The 12997-nt window shown below is 43.3% G+C and overlaps 1 protein-coding gene across 1 annotated transcript in view; it reads left to right on the top strand.

Moving 5' to 3' along the window:
* The window catches only part of RAB36 (RAB36, member RAS oncogene family), a 29444-nt gene extending 16671 nt beyond the window's left edge, over window positions 1-12773 (top strand). Inside the window, exons 8-10 of the mRNA XM_066603585.1 lie at window positions 4213-4303; window positions 4408-4527; window positions 12015-12773. Of these exons, the coding sequence (XP_066459682.1) occupies window positions 4213-4303; window positions 4408-4527; window positions 12015-12079 (276 nt within the window). The 3' untranslated portion in view covers window positions 12080-12773. The remainder of the gene's footprint in view (window positions 1-4212; window positions 4304-4407; window positions 4528-12014) is intronic.
* Window positions 12774-12997: the final 224 nt, after the last annotated feature.

The following is a 12997-nucleotide window of genomic DNA, read 5'->3' as shown; positions in this document are numbered from 1 at the left end:
AAAAGTGGAGTAAGAAGGAGTAAGGCCTCATGTCCACAGGCGGGTTGGATTCCATGGGCAGGAGGTCATTATTTAACCTGTTCCGGGTCAGTGCGGGTCTTCTGCGTCCCGGCCAGATCTTCTTTCTTCTGCATGGTGGATGTGTTCCGGGGTGCTCCTGTCTGCGCGGTGTCTCACATGCGCAGTAGGAGTTCTTCTTTTTCAAAATCCTGCTTTCCCACGGGATCCGCGGCACTTCTGCAGAGTCAGCTGCGGTTGTGCCGTGGATCAGATGGCTTCCATTGACTTCAATGCAAGCCGTCCGTGCGGGATCCGCAGAAAAATGGAGCATGCTTAAATTATTTTGCGGGCGCCCATGATTCCCTATGGTGTTCTATGTGGGTTCTGCAAATCAAACCCGCCCATGGACATGAGGCCTTACAAGCATAACACAACAAAAAGGTATACATTTTGAGTAAAACCCCACTTGCATAAAAATTCACAACTTTTTGACAACAGTAAACTACCGCACAGCCGTTGATAAACTACCCCCTGTATATCTAGAATACACCTCTCCAATCATCCCCCATTTGAAAATGTATAAAGATACCTTTACACAGGACAGCTGTCAGACGCATGAGCGCCCAACAGTTGACCCAATGTCTATTGCTCCAGTGCTTTCACACAGGACCGAGAGTTGTTCAGTGAGTGGAGGTTCAGCGTATTGGAGATCTCTTCTGGCCACCCGTCTCCATTCACTGTGAAAAGTCATTTAAATATTAAACGTCTCCTGTTTATACTGAAGGAGTGACTGCAACTACTGAGTGCTTTTATTTGCTCAGTGCCCTGATGGCGGCTGTATGTACATGGTACGACTATTGTCGAAAATCGCCGCTTCAGGCAATTTGGGTGATAATTGCCCCCTGTAAAGGCACCTTTTTGTTATAATCTTTAGTTTTGTACACTATCCCTTTCCTCCATGACGGCAAGCTTCCTCATTCACAAGGAATCTAGAGATGAAGTACTGCATAGCTCTTCTCCCAACTGCGGCAGGGATTTATGGTCAGTTGTAACTTCAAAGAAACGTAATGTATTTTTTCCTCTTGAGTTTGCATATTTAATCTATACTTAGATAAAGAGAATATATTTCCTACTTTCATGGTCTTCCTTGGCTTTCAATTACATTTAGAGATGCTAGGAGGCAGTCTGTCCTTTTTAATTATTAATCTATGTTGGATTTGTTGTACACTTGTTGCCAGGGGCCACCGTTTCGGTTAGCAGCTTTCTTGGCCAAAGTAAACTGTTCACATGAGTGGTTACAAGGTCTTCGCTGTAAAGTATCCAGATGCTTGGATAAAGGCATAAAATCTAATGATTCGACTATAGCTCCTGAATGTGAAGGAAGTATATGCTGTGTCTTTACATGTGGCAATTATGTGATATTTAGTTGACATGATAGTCAGGGCCGTACTTATAGCTCACGCTGCCCTAAGCACTAGGCCTATATATGTCCCCATTAAAGGCCACTTACACTTGTAATTATAGTCCTGATTTGCTAGATTTTGAGGATTCATAATGATCACCGGTCAGTTTTAACAAAGGAGAAGATCAATAAAACTGTCATTTGTCAACAATTGTAATGCTCTAACAAGAATTGTTTTTAGAGGAACAACTGATAAAGGTAATTGCCGCTCATAGCAGTGCTGTCTAGTGCACAACCAGGTCCTGGTGTTTCAGATACCTGACAGCTCATCCCAGTGATGCTCACTCCTGTGCTGTTACACAGACGCGAGTATCGTTGGCATTGCTCACAGCGCTGCTGAAATAGAGGCCGATTGGGTCGGGGAGCGTTCTTCCCTCATCCACCTCCATTCGCAGTAAACAGACAGTTGTTTAAAAGTGAACGACTGCTGTTCACACCGAATGACACTTCATTCAGTTTTCTGCATGTACAAATTAAACTATTCTCGTTCAGTCTCTGATGCATTTACACGGGCCGATATTGTTCAGATTCCTGCTGAAGCGCGGGAATCTGAACGATTCTGAAAGATAATTGTCCTATGTAAAAGTGCTATTAGAGTACCTCTACAGGGTCCAACAGTTGCTCAAAAGAGTGATTATGGGTGCCTATTGAACCTTGTAAACATGAAACCTGACAGGTCAAGTAAGGGAGAATCACTCACCTGCCGGAGTCTCTTGGTTTTTAGCTTACCTCAAAACTAAGCAACTGTTGGCCCATTTAAACATGGGCCGCCTCCATTTAGTAAGTGATCATCACTCCTGTATGAAAGCACAAGAGTGATAATGGCTGTTGGGCGTCTAAGCGCCTGACAGGCATCCTCTTTAAAAGTACCCTTAAGGCCAGCACTGATAAGCTCTGTAACCAGAGATCTATTGAACTCCATAGAACGGCATCTGAGCTACTGAGCATGACAAGAATCTCTCCTATTGAGATGAATTGCAGAGCAGTGGCCGGGTGGTGGTTAGTCTCCTTGACAATGAGCTGTACACTGTGAAGTTAGAAAAGGGAAGATATTTCTACAGCACTGAGTTTTGAGCACAGGAAGCAAATTAGTGATCTGCTCCATTTCACTTGTGTCTAAATGGCCCATTTAAACACAACGAAAATCGCTCAAAGCCGTCTTTTAAGCGATTCTCGTTCTGTCTAAATGCAGGGATGTTGTGCAGTTTTCGTGCACGAGTCGTTGATCGCTGAATTCTAGTTTGCTAGAATTGAGCAATCAGCTGTTATCAGCGGAGCAGGCTGTTATCACAGCTGGCTGCGCTGATAAGATTCTCTCTGCTAGTTTCTCACTGTGAATTCACAGCGGGGACACTGGCAGTCAGAGCGGAGAAGAATACAGCTGTTTGTTTATGCAAAACAGCTGTATTGTTCTATTAGTGGCTGCGGCTGCGTCCCGCTCCTGCTGCATATTCTATAGTAGTTACTTAGCTACTATAACGTATGCAAAGATGATCGCTCAAAACTGTCACTCAAACTATCGTTTGAGCGAGTTTTGAGCGATTATCTTTAAGTGTAAATGGGGTCTTAGACACAATGAACGTTGATTAATGACATGTGAATACTCCTTTAGGGCGAAGTCAGACAAGCGTGTATTTGTGTGCACATATGTACGCACCAAACAGCGCGTCTATTAGAACCATTGGTTTCCTATGATGTGTTTACATGTCTGTTTTTTACAGCCGTGAAAATACTCGCAGCCAATCGCAGGCCATGCTCAGCCATTCATTGAATGACAGCTGAGAGCTGCCTGTGATTGGTCACAGCACTCAGCCAGTCACAGGCAGCGCTTAGCCATTCATTGAATTCGATGAATGGCTCGGCACTGCCTGTGATTGACTGAGTGCTCAGGCAATCAGACACAGCCCTATCAGAAGGCGGAGATTTTAAATACCCGCCTGCTGAAAAAACTTCAGTACAGTGTCGGGGAGCCAAGCGTCAAGACCTGCCGAGCCCCGACAGTGTCGGAGAGAAGTGAGTATATATTTTTTTATTTTTCACAAAAGCTGGGGATGATTTTCAGGGAAGAGTTTATATTTCAAGCCCTTCCCAGAAAATCACTGCGGGGGATGCCTGAATCCCATTGCTTTCAATGGGGCTGGCTGCTGTAATGTCAGCCCCATTGAAAGCAGTGGGCACAGAGCTTCGGTCACGTGTATTTTGCACATCCGTGCGGCGCATTTTTCTGCACAGCACGGATGCGTCAAAATGCATGCTCGTCTTGCCGAGGCCATAAAGGGAATCTGTCAGCTAGTTTGAGATCTATAAGCTAAGCTTATCGTCTCCATGTAGCTGAGATGCAGAGTCCAGGGATGTGAGGTCTACACTTACCTTTCCGACCATTCCTTCGGTGTCCGATGTCATACCCGCTGCTGAACACTTCTGACAGGCTACTTATGAAGGATATAGAATGAGATGACTACTTAGCACATGCCCATGTAGTCCACAAAATGCACTCAGCGGTCGGTTTCAGAGCTGACAGCAGGAAAAGTAAGTATGAAACTTATATCCCCAGACTCAGCGTCTTACGTACTTTGAGCCCATAAGCTTAGCTTAAAGAGCTCAAAGTAGCTGACAGAGTCTATTTGAGTCCCAGTAATACTTGACTTGGCCAATGTGTTCCCTAAAACCCCAAACTTGACATATATTGCATACATAGTCCAGCAAAGTACACCGCTATGCTAGTTCCTCATTGTCACACTTTTTTGCAGTCAGAAGCAGAATGTGAGCAGACTGAGCAAGATGCTTTGAAATTTGCAATCGAGATGAAGGCGGAATACTGGTCTGTCTCAGCAAAAACAGGTACAAATGTTTCCACATGATGAGTAGTATTTATACCAATGTAGTATATTCATACACATCATTCAGACCCAATACACAGATTTGATTTGTCTGTCTTTTCCCAGGTGAAAACGTAAAGGATTTTTTTTTCCGAGTGGCAGCTCTTGCCTTTGAACAATGCATGAGAAAGGAGCTGGAGAAGAACAGTCACAACACAGCTCAGATTGGAGCAGGCAATCTCATACGTACGTAGTTTGAATACTTTGGAGTAATGAAAGCCTAGTTGGCGTGAAAACCAGACTATTTACACGCTCCTAACCAACTTTAATTTTCGCAGTGCATCTAAATAAAAAAGTAAAGCAACTTTGCAAATAATCTTGAATAAACAATTTATACTTTTGTATTTACAGCTCCAATGCAGATAGTGTAGGCATCTCCATTGTAACAGTGTAGTCTGAGCCTGCAGTTACACTCCTTTCCATCTATCCCTTCACCAAAAACATTAGCAAATAGAAGAAGGATGGATGGAATGGAGTAGGACACCAGAATCGGCAACGTATTTGACTTGAGGCTTAATTAAAGAGGTTTTCCGGGGAAATACTTTTGATAACCTATTGATTTGGGTTCAGTGATGTGCTGCTGGTAAGCCTTCTTTTCAATACTATCATCAGGATAGGTCATCAATAGTTGATTGGCCAGAGTCCATCGCTTGGGACCCTGACCGATCAGCTGAGCGGGCGCAAGCTGTCAATGCCACAATAACACAGAGGTTGGAGCAGAAGCCTTTGCGCGGACCGCCGTGTAGTGGCTGACGCTTGTAATTGCAGGCACAGCTCTCATTGAAATCAATGGGAGCCGTACCTGCAGGTACAAGCACCGGCCACTACATGAGAGGTCGGCATGGAGACTTCTACTCTAAATACACAGAAGTCGGAGCGGAAGCCTCCACACCACCCTACTTATAGTGGCTGGTGTGGAGGCTTCTGCTCTGACCTCTGTTATTGCAGCGCTGACAGCTTGCGCCCGCTAAGCTGAAAAGTTGAGGTCACGAGCAACGACCCCCAGTCGATCAACTATTTATGACCTAGCTTGATAAGTCACTAATAGTATTTCCTGAAAAAAACCCTTTAAGGAGCATGATCTAAGGGATTTGCAGGTTGTCATCCTCTAACCCCTATACAGGGATATGGACTTAGCTGTGGGAAATCCCGAAATCGCTCACTTCGGAGTATTCTCCATTAGCAACAGCAGAAAACAGGAGGCATAGTCAGATAGGCCAAGACCAGGGCAGGCAGAGTTTTCCCAATAAAGACGATGGGCAGAAGGTAAAGGCAAGCAGCAGACAGATAGGCATGGTCAAATAACAAGCTGGGTCAGTAAGGGAGTAATTACTGCAGAACACCTTAGCACAATACCAGAAGCAAAGGGACCAATTGCTGAGGTGCTGTGCGAAGGTGGAAGAGCTCTTATAGAGGTCATGACATTGGATGGAGCAGCAGTGTTCTGATGCATGCTGACTAGAGATGAGCGAACGTACTCGTTTAGGGCGATTTCGCAATCGAGCATTGCTTTTTTTGAGAAACTGACTACTCGGGCAGAAAATGTATGGCACTCATAAAGAGCTATGTTACATTTGTCCAAATGCAGCCTAAGACTTCTTGCAGGAAAAGAGATGCGTTCAGGAGGCTGTAGAGTCCCTGCGCCTCTGTGCTGCTGAGACATAAGGATTCCTTATAGTGGTGCTTCATAGGGCACCATCTTGTTCTTCCCTAGAAGCCATACTTCTGGTGGAGAACAGCTATGTTATACAGCATTTGATGGAACATATCTTGACTTTTTTTCTGTTGAATTTAAATGTTTAACCCCTTAGTGACGGAGCTTTTTTGCTTTTTTCCATTTTCGTTTTTTCTTCCTCCCTTTTAAAAAATCGTAGCTCCTTTGATTATCGACATCGCTGTATGGGGGCTTGTTTTTTGCGGGATGAGTTGTATTTTTCAGTGGTGCTATTTATTGTACCATATAATGTACTGAAAAACGTTTTAAAAATTCTAAGCGGAGAGAAATGGAAAAAAAACAACATTCCATCATCTTTCGGTGCGTCCTGTTTCTACGGCGCACAAACTGAATAAAAAATGACCCAATACCTTAATTCTATGGGTCAGTATGATTACTATGATACCAAACTTGTATAGTTTTTTTTTGCTGCACTACTTGTATTTTTTTTTTTAGATATTTAATTTTTTAAAATTATTTTCTGTGTCCATTTTCTGCGCACAATAACTTTTTTATTTTTCTGATGACATAGTTATGTGAGGGCTCATTTTGTGCGGTATGTCCTGTCATTTCCGTTGGTACCATTTTCGCATACAATTGACTTTTTGATCGCTTTTTATTACATTTTTTCTCTGAAATAGGGTGACTAAAAAAGTGCATTTCGGGGGTTCTTTATTTTTTTTTTCGGACTACGTTCACCGTGCAGGGTAAATAATACATTACTTTGATAGATCAGAGTTTTACGGACACAGCGTAACTTTTATTCCTTTTTTTTTAAATAATTACTAAAACTTTATTGATCTTATTTTTACACTTTCTTTTAGTCCTCCTAGAGGACCACAACCAGCGATGCTTTGATCGCTCCCGCAGTATGATGTAATGCTATAGCATTACGTCATACTGTTTTTTGACAGGCAGTCTATCGAGCTACCCCACAGGGATGGCTTGATAGGCAGTCTGCTAAGGCAGCCCTGGGGCTTTTCGGAAGGCCCCCGGCTGCCATGACACCTGCACGGCTCCCCTGATCTCACCGCGGGGGGGGCCATACGGGACCCCCGAACATCGTTCGAGGGATTTAAATGCCACTGTCAGAATTGGCAGCGGCATTTAAAGGGTTAATAGCAGTCATCGGCCGATTGCGGCTGTTGCCCGCGGGTGTCAGCTGTAATAAACAGCTGACACCCGCGCTGTATAGAGGGAAATAGCCGCGCTATCTCCCTCCATACACGTCCTGCAACAGCAGGACGTTAAAAACATTATAGGGCCGTCACTAAGAGGTTAAAAACCTTGGTATGCCTCTATATGTATTTGTATAGTACAGCCTATAGAGGTCTGCTATAATGACTCTAAGTAAAAAAAAAAAAAAAGGAAACAATTCCCATTTTTAAGTACAATGAAAAACCTTTAACCCCTCCCTGACATTCTCCATACAAGTGCAGCCAAAATTAGGTGTGACACTATGAAGTGGACTCAGGAGCTGAGCGCATTCCATATGTGTTGAGTGCTGGCTATGAAGCACAGATGACACCCGAGCACAGCGGCAAGGATAGGAATTTGTTCTCAGAGTGCCATTCAGTTGTCAGGAGGACTAGTGAAGGCCTTCAGGCTTGCCATTCCACTACTTCTATTATGCCTATTGCAGGGTGTAATAGAATGACAGCCAGGGATTAATACGTAATACACTACCAATAAGTTTTGCCATATATTCTAGAGCAATCAGCAAATCGCATGTTTGGTGACTATAAGGGCTTATTCAGACGACCGTATATCGGCCGCGTATTCACCACGGCCAATATACGGCGTCCCTCTTTGCAGGGGGAGGAGGCTGGAAGAGCCAGGATCAGTGCTCTGAGCTCCCGCCTCCTCTCCGCCAATTCTACGCTCCTCTGCACTATTTGCAATAAGGGGAGACGGATGGGGGTGGAGCTAGTTACTGAAACTTAGCCCCGCCCCACCCCACCTCCTCTCATTGCAAATAGTGAAGAGGGGCGGAGAGGGGGTGGAGAGGAGGCAGAGAGGGACGACGTATATTGGCTGGGGTGAATACGCGGCCGATATATGGTCATCTGAAGCCGCCCTTAAAATGTAAAGAAAAATGTAATACTTTTGTTTTTAATATAAAAAATAACTTTAAAAAATTCTCCTTATAAAAAGATGTAAAACAGAAAAATAAACATAATTAGTATTGCTGTGCTCGAAAAAGGAAGAAATAATATTTATATTACACAGTGAACATTGCAATTTTTTTTTCAGTGTTAGGGCTCCTTAACACTGGCAAGGGCGATATTGGGCCGTGATTAGGAAGGGGTTAATAGACTGTGTAATTTCTGGGAGTTCATGTGAAGGAACTGTTTATTTTTTCCTATAGGTGTTAAAAAAAACATTTTCCTTAAAGCAGACCTCTGATAAGACACATATAAGTGTAATGACTGTGGATGTGGTACCACTGTGTCAACCTACCAGGCAGGTGATGACCCAATCTAGCATGGCTGACAACTGACCCTGGCATTGCAGGCAAGATACCAGAAGTACAAAACCCCGTACACTGATGAGAACTGGGGAAAGTATCCTGCCCTAAGCTGGTAACGGAGAGAACCTATAAATTGGGCTGGAAACCTGATAAGAACAACCCTGCGGTCTTCCTCTAGGCGCTGACTAGCCCTGACAGGACAGAACACCTATAAAATAAAAGACAGATCAATACTGGGGATTATGGAAACAAAGGAGGAACAAGCTGACAAGGATAAACAGAGAAGCAGACTCACAAGGATGACAGACAGCAGGATACACGGACGGAGGAACAATAAAACACATGAAACTAGCAAATAGCTGTAGAAGCAGTGGCTAAGCATGCCCCTATGGCACAAATCTCACAACAACACTGAAGCACTGTCTAGAAGGCCCAGGACAGCTATCTATGGCGGTGATTGGAAAAGGTGCATCCGCTGAGCAGGAGACCCAGAAGTAATTAACCATGGGGGTGCTGAAAGAAAATCAGGAAACAGGGAGAGCAGGACGACGCCTGCGTCTGCCAGGCACAGAGGATTTAGTCTGAACAGTGCATGTAACAATAAGCTCTACATCAACCCCTTCTGCCATATTTATAATAAAAGAATCTTAATAATAAAACAAAAAATATTTTGTATTGCTGTGTCCGTAAAAGTCAGATCTATCAAAATAACGTATTATTTACCCCACACAATATATGTTGTAAGAAAAAAAATAATGCCAGAATTGGGCTTTTTTGGTCACTCTGTTTCCAAGAAAGAATTTAATAAAAAGCAATCAAAAAGTTGCATGTACTACAAAATGGCACAAATTGAAACTACAGGTTGTCCCGCAAAAAATGAGCCCTCACACAACTATCATGACAGAAAAAAAAAAGAGTTATGGCTGTTAGTAGATGGCGGCAGTAAATAATTTTTAAAAATTAAATATCTTTGGAAAAAAATAAGGGTAATACAACAAATAAAAACTATATAAATTTGGTATTGTAGTAATCATACTGACCCATAGAATAAAGTTATCAGGTCATTTCTGTTGTAGTGTGTATGCTGTATACAAGACGCACCCAAAGAATTTTTTTTTTTTACTATTTCACTCTTAGATTGTTTTTTTAACTTTTACAGTACATTATATGGTACATTAAATAGTACCATTGAAAAATACAACTTGTCTCGCAAAAAACAAGCCCCCAGACATCTACATCCATGGATAAATAAGAGTTATGATTTTTTTAAAAGGAGGGGAAGAGAGACCAAACATGGAAAAAAAGGGGCCGCATCTTTAAGGGGTTAATGTGAATGTCAGGGAGTTAAAACTGACAATTACAGATAGAGCCTGTACCTTGTGCCCACGTCCTGCTGGACCGGTGCAGTGTGATAGTATCTCAGTGCATCAGGTGTCATACTCCCAACCCGATGCACGAAGACACTACAACAGTGAATGAGGACCGGGTGCAATATGAAGAGGAGAAGCCATCTGCAGCACAATACAGCTTCTTTTCTTCACAAATCCAGGAGGTGGCAGCAGGATTATAACAGTTATTAGGGAACTATGCATATACGAGGGGCTGCTGATAAGTCTTTGGCTTTACCCAGAAAGAAACGAGATATGAAGATGAAACTACATTTCTTCCACATACTCTCCACTGATGCCAACACACTTCTTACATCGGTATTCCAAGTTCCATAAGCCGTGCAAAAAGAAGGAATTCAGTTGTGCCTCAACACAGTCATCCGTAGCAGCCATGGCATCAGAAATGGTGTGAAATTTGGTACCCTTGAGGTGTTTCGTCAGGTTTGGAAAGAGATGATAGTCGGAGGGAGCTAGATCTGGTGAATAAGGTGGGTGGTCAGCCAGCTGGAAGCCTAGCTCCACCAGTTTTCCCGTGGTCACTTGTGCAGTGTGACCGGAGGCGTTGTCTTGCAGGAACAAGATTCCTTTGGACAGCTTACCATGCCTTCTGGCCTTCAGAGCTGCCTTCAATTGGTCCAAAAGGTCAATGTAATACATTGCATTGAGGGTGGAACTATTTTAAAGGTAGTCCACTAGCAGCACGCCCTCCTTATACCAGAACACAGACGCCATCACCTTAGTGGCTGATTTTTGCAACTTGAACTTCTTTGGGCGAGGAAGAACCACTGTGCCTCCACTCTTTTGACTGCTCCTTGGTTTCAGGGTCATACATATAAATCCAGGTCTCATCCATAGTGACAGTCGATCCAGGAAGTTCTTATCAGTCCGGAAACGCTGACCAATGGATCGGGAAGTTTTCACTCACATGCTTTTCTGATCTGTTGTCAAACATTTGGGGACCCACTGTGCAGATGGCTTCTTCATGTTCAAATGTTCATGGATCATGACACAAACACGTTCACCAGAAATCCCCATGATGTCTGCTATTCCTTTAGCTGAACTTCGCCGATTCTCCAGTATGAGGTTGTGCGCAGCATCAACGATCTCCGAAACAACAGCTTCTCTCGGTCGTCCAGGACGTTCCTCATCGTTGGTGCTGAAGTGGCCTTTTTTAAATTTGGTAACCCAGTTCTTAACTGTAGAATATGAAGGGCATTGATCCCCCAATGTCTGTGACATATCACCATGAATATCCTTCGCGGACTTCCCTTGCAGAAACAAGAATTTTATCACTCGTCTGCTCTCATTTGCTGTGAATATCGCCTTAGACACCGCCATTTTGTTTCCCCGCGTGCCTAGATCACTGCTGCCATAAGCTACAAACACAACATTTTGAAAACATATATTAGACACATAAGGCTTTCATGTGATGTAACATTCGTTACCATAGAAACAAAAAAAGAACACAAAGCCAAAGACCTATCAGCAGCCCCTTGTATATTAATACAATACAAATCAACAGTTATTAATCAAATCAACAGTTAACAGTGTGGTATGGAGTTTGATGTGCCTGCACTATAGAGGACGATGCAGGCACAGTAAAGAAGGAAGCTCAGTATTTGGCTAAGCAGCTAGCTGAACACGAATTTCTGTAGCAACAGCTTCTAGCTGTATAGCTGAATAGGAGGTTTTCTAGTAAAAATGTACAGAATATGATTATTAAACGTATTGCAAAAACGCTTATGATCTCCTATCTAATACATTACAAAAATTAAACGACTTTGTCTTTAAGTGAATTAAGTCCTATTGAGGTTTTGAACTCTTTTCTTCAAGAAATGTCTTGCATTTGATTTTACTGTAATAGTTTCATTTTTATGTAATGAAATCCGGTTATTTCCACATGTTATGGATTTCTTATGAAAACTGAAAATCTGTTTCACATATCAGAATTGTTTCTTCAGCATGTGCAAGCATTATTTTCAGGGCGAGCATTTGAGATATATATAATATGCATATATGCCATACATTAAAAAATATATTGTATGTTCATCATTACCATTGAGCAAAATGTATGCATTGGCCATTTTCTTTTTTATTACAGAGCTTGAAGGAAATCCCTCAGAGAATAAGGAAAATGATCTCCAGCATAGTACAAACTGCTGCTGACTGTATCTGTCAACACTGAATTAGCCGCTGCTATTACTGTGACCAGTTCATAAGGCTGCAACAAATTTTGACTCAAGTTCATCTGCTAGTCTTCAACTTGGCAATGATGCTGCATCTTGAAAATGGGTAACATCAGTGTACTGAGGTATCACGAAATTCATACTAGTCACTGTGACATTACAGCCAGTCAGTGCATTAAGACTACAAGCCACCCTCCAGCTGTATTATGTATCAAGTGCCACTTCAACTTATTGTCTTACATTTTAAATCTTGGGGGATATATTTATCATGGAGAAAAGGACTAGGATTTCTACAATATCCATAACTTCCATTCACGTCTATGGGAGTTCTGGAAACAACATAGAAACAGACAGTTTGGCTGTTTCCGTAAGCCCAGCCATCAGTGGCTGCAGTGGTGACCTAGGATGAAGTCGGGGGACCCCTGCTGTGGAGATGGGTGAGAAGCTCAGAGGTGGAGCGGCATCTATCAGACATTTATGACATATTAAAGGGGTTGTCCCGCGCCGAAATGTTTTTTTTTTTTTTTCAATAGCCCCCCTGTTCGGCGCGAGACAAACCCGATGCAGGGGTAAAAAAAAAAACCGGATAGTACTTACCCGAATCCCCGCGCTGCTGCGGCGACTTCTTACTTACCTTGCTAAGATGGCCGCCGGGATCTTCACCCACGGTGGACCGCAGGTCTTCTCCCATGGTGCACCGTGGGCTCTGTGCGTTCCATTGCCGATTCCAGCCTCCTGATTGGCTGGAATCGGCACACGTGACGGGGCGGAGCTACGAGGAGCAGCTCTCCGGCACGAGCGGCCCCATTCAGAAGGGAGAAGACCGGACTGCGCAAGCGCGTCTAATCGGGAGATTAGACGCTGAAATTAGACGGCACCATGGAGACGGGGACGCTAG

The sequence above is a fragment of the Eleutherodactylus coqui genome, chromosome 5 (assembly GCF_035609145.1).
Source record: "Eleutherodactylus coqui strain aEleCoq1 chromosome 5, aEleCoq1.hap1, whole genome shotgun sequence".
Lineage (NCBI taxonomy): Eukaryota > Metazoa > Chordata > Amphibia > Anura > Eleutherodactylidae > Eleutherodactylus > Eleutherodactylus coqui.
The sequence above is the reverse complement of the archived record's forward strand: the minus strand, read 5'-3'. Positions and strand labels throughout refer to the sequence as shown.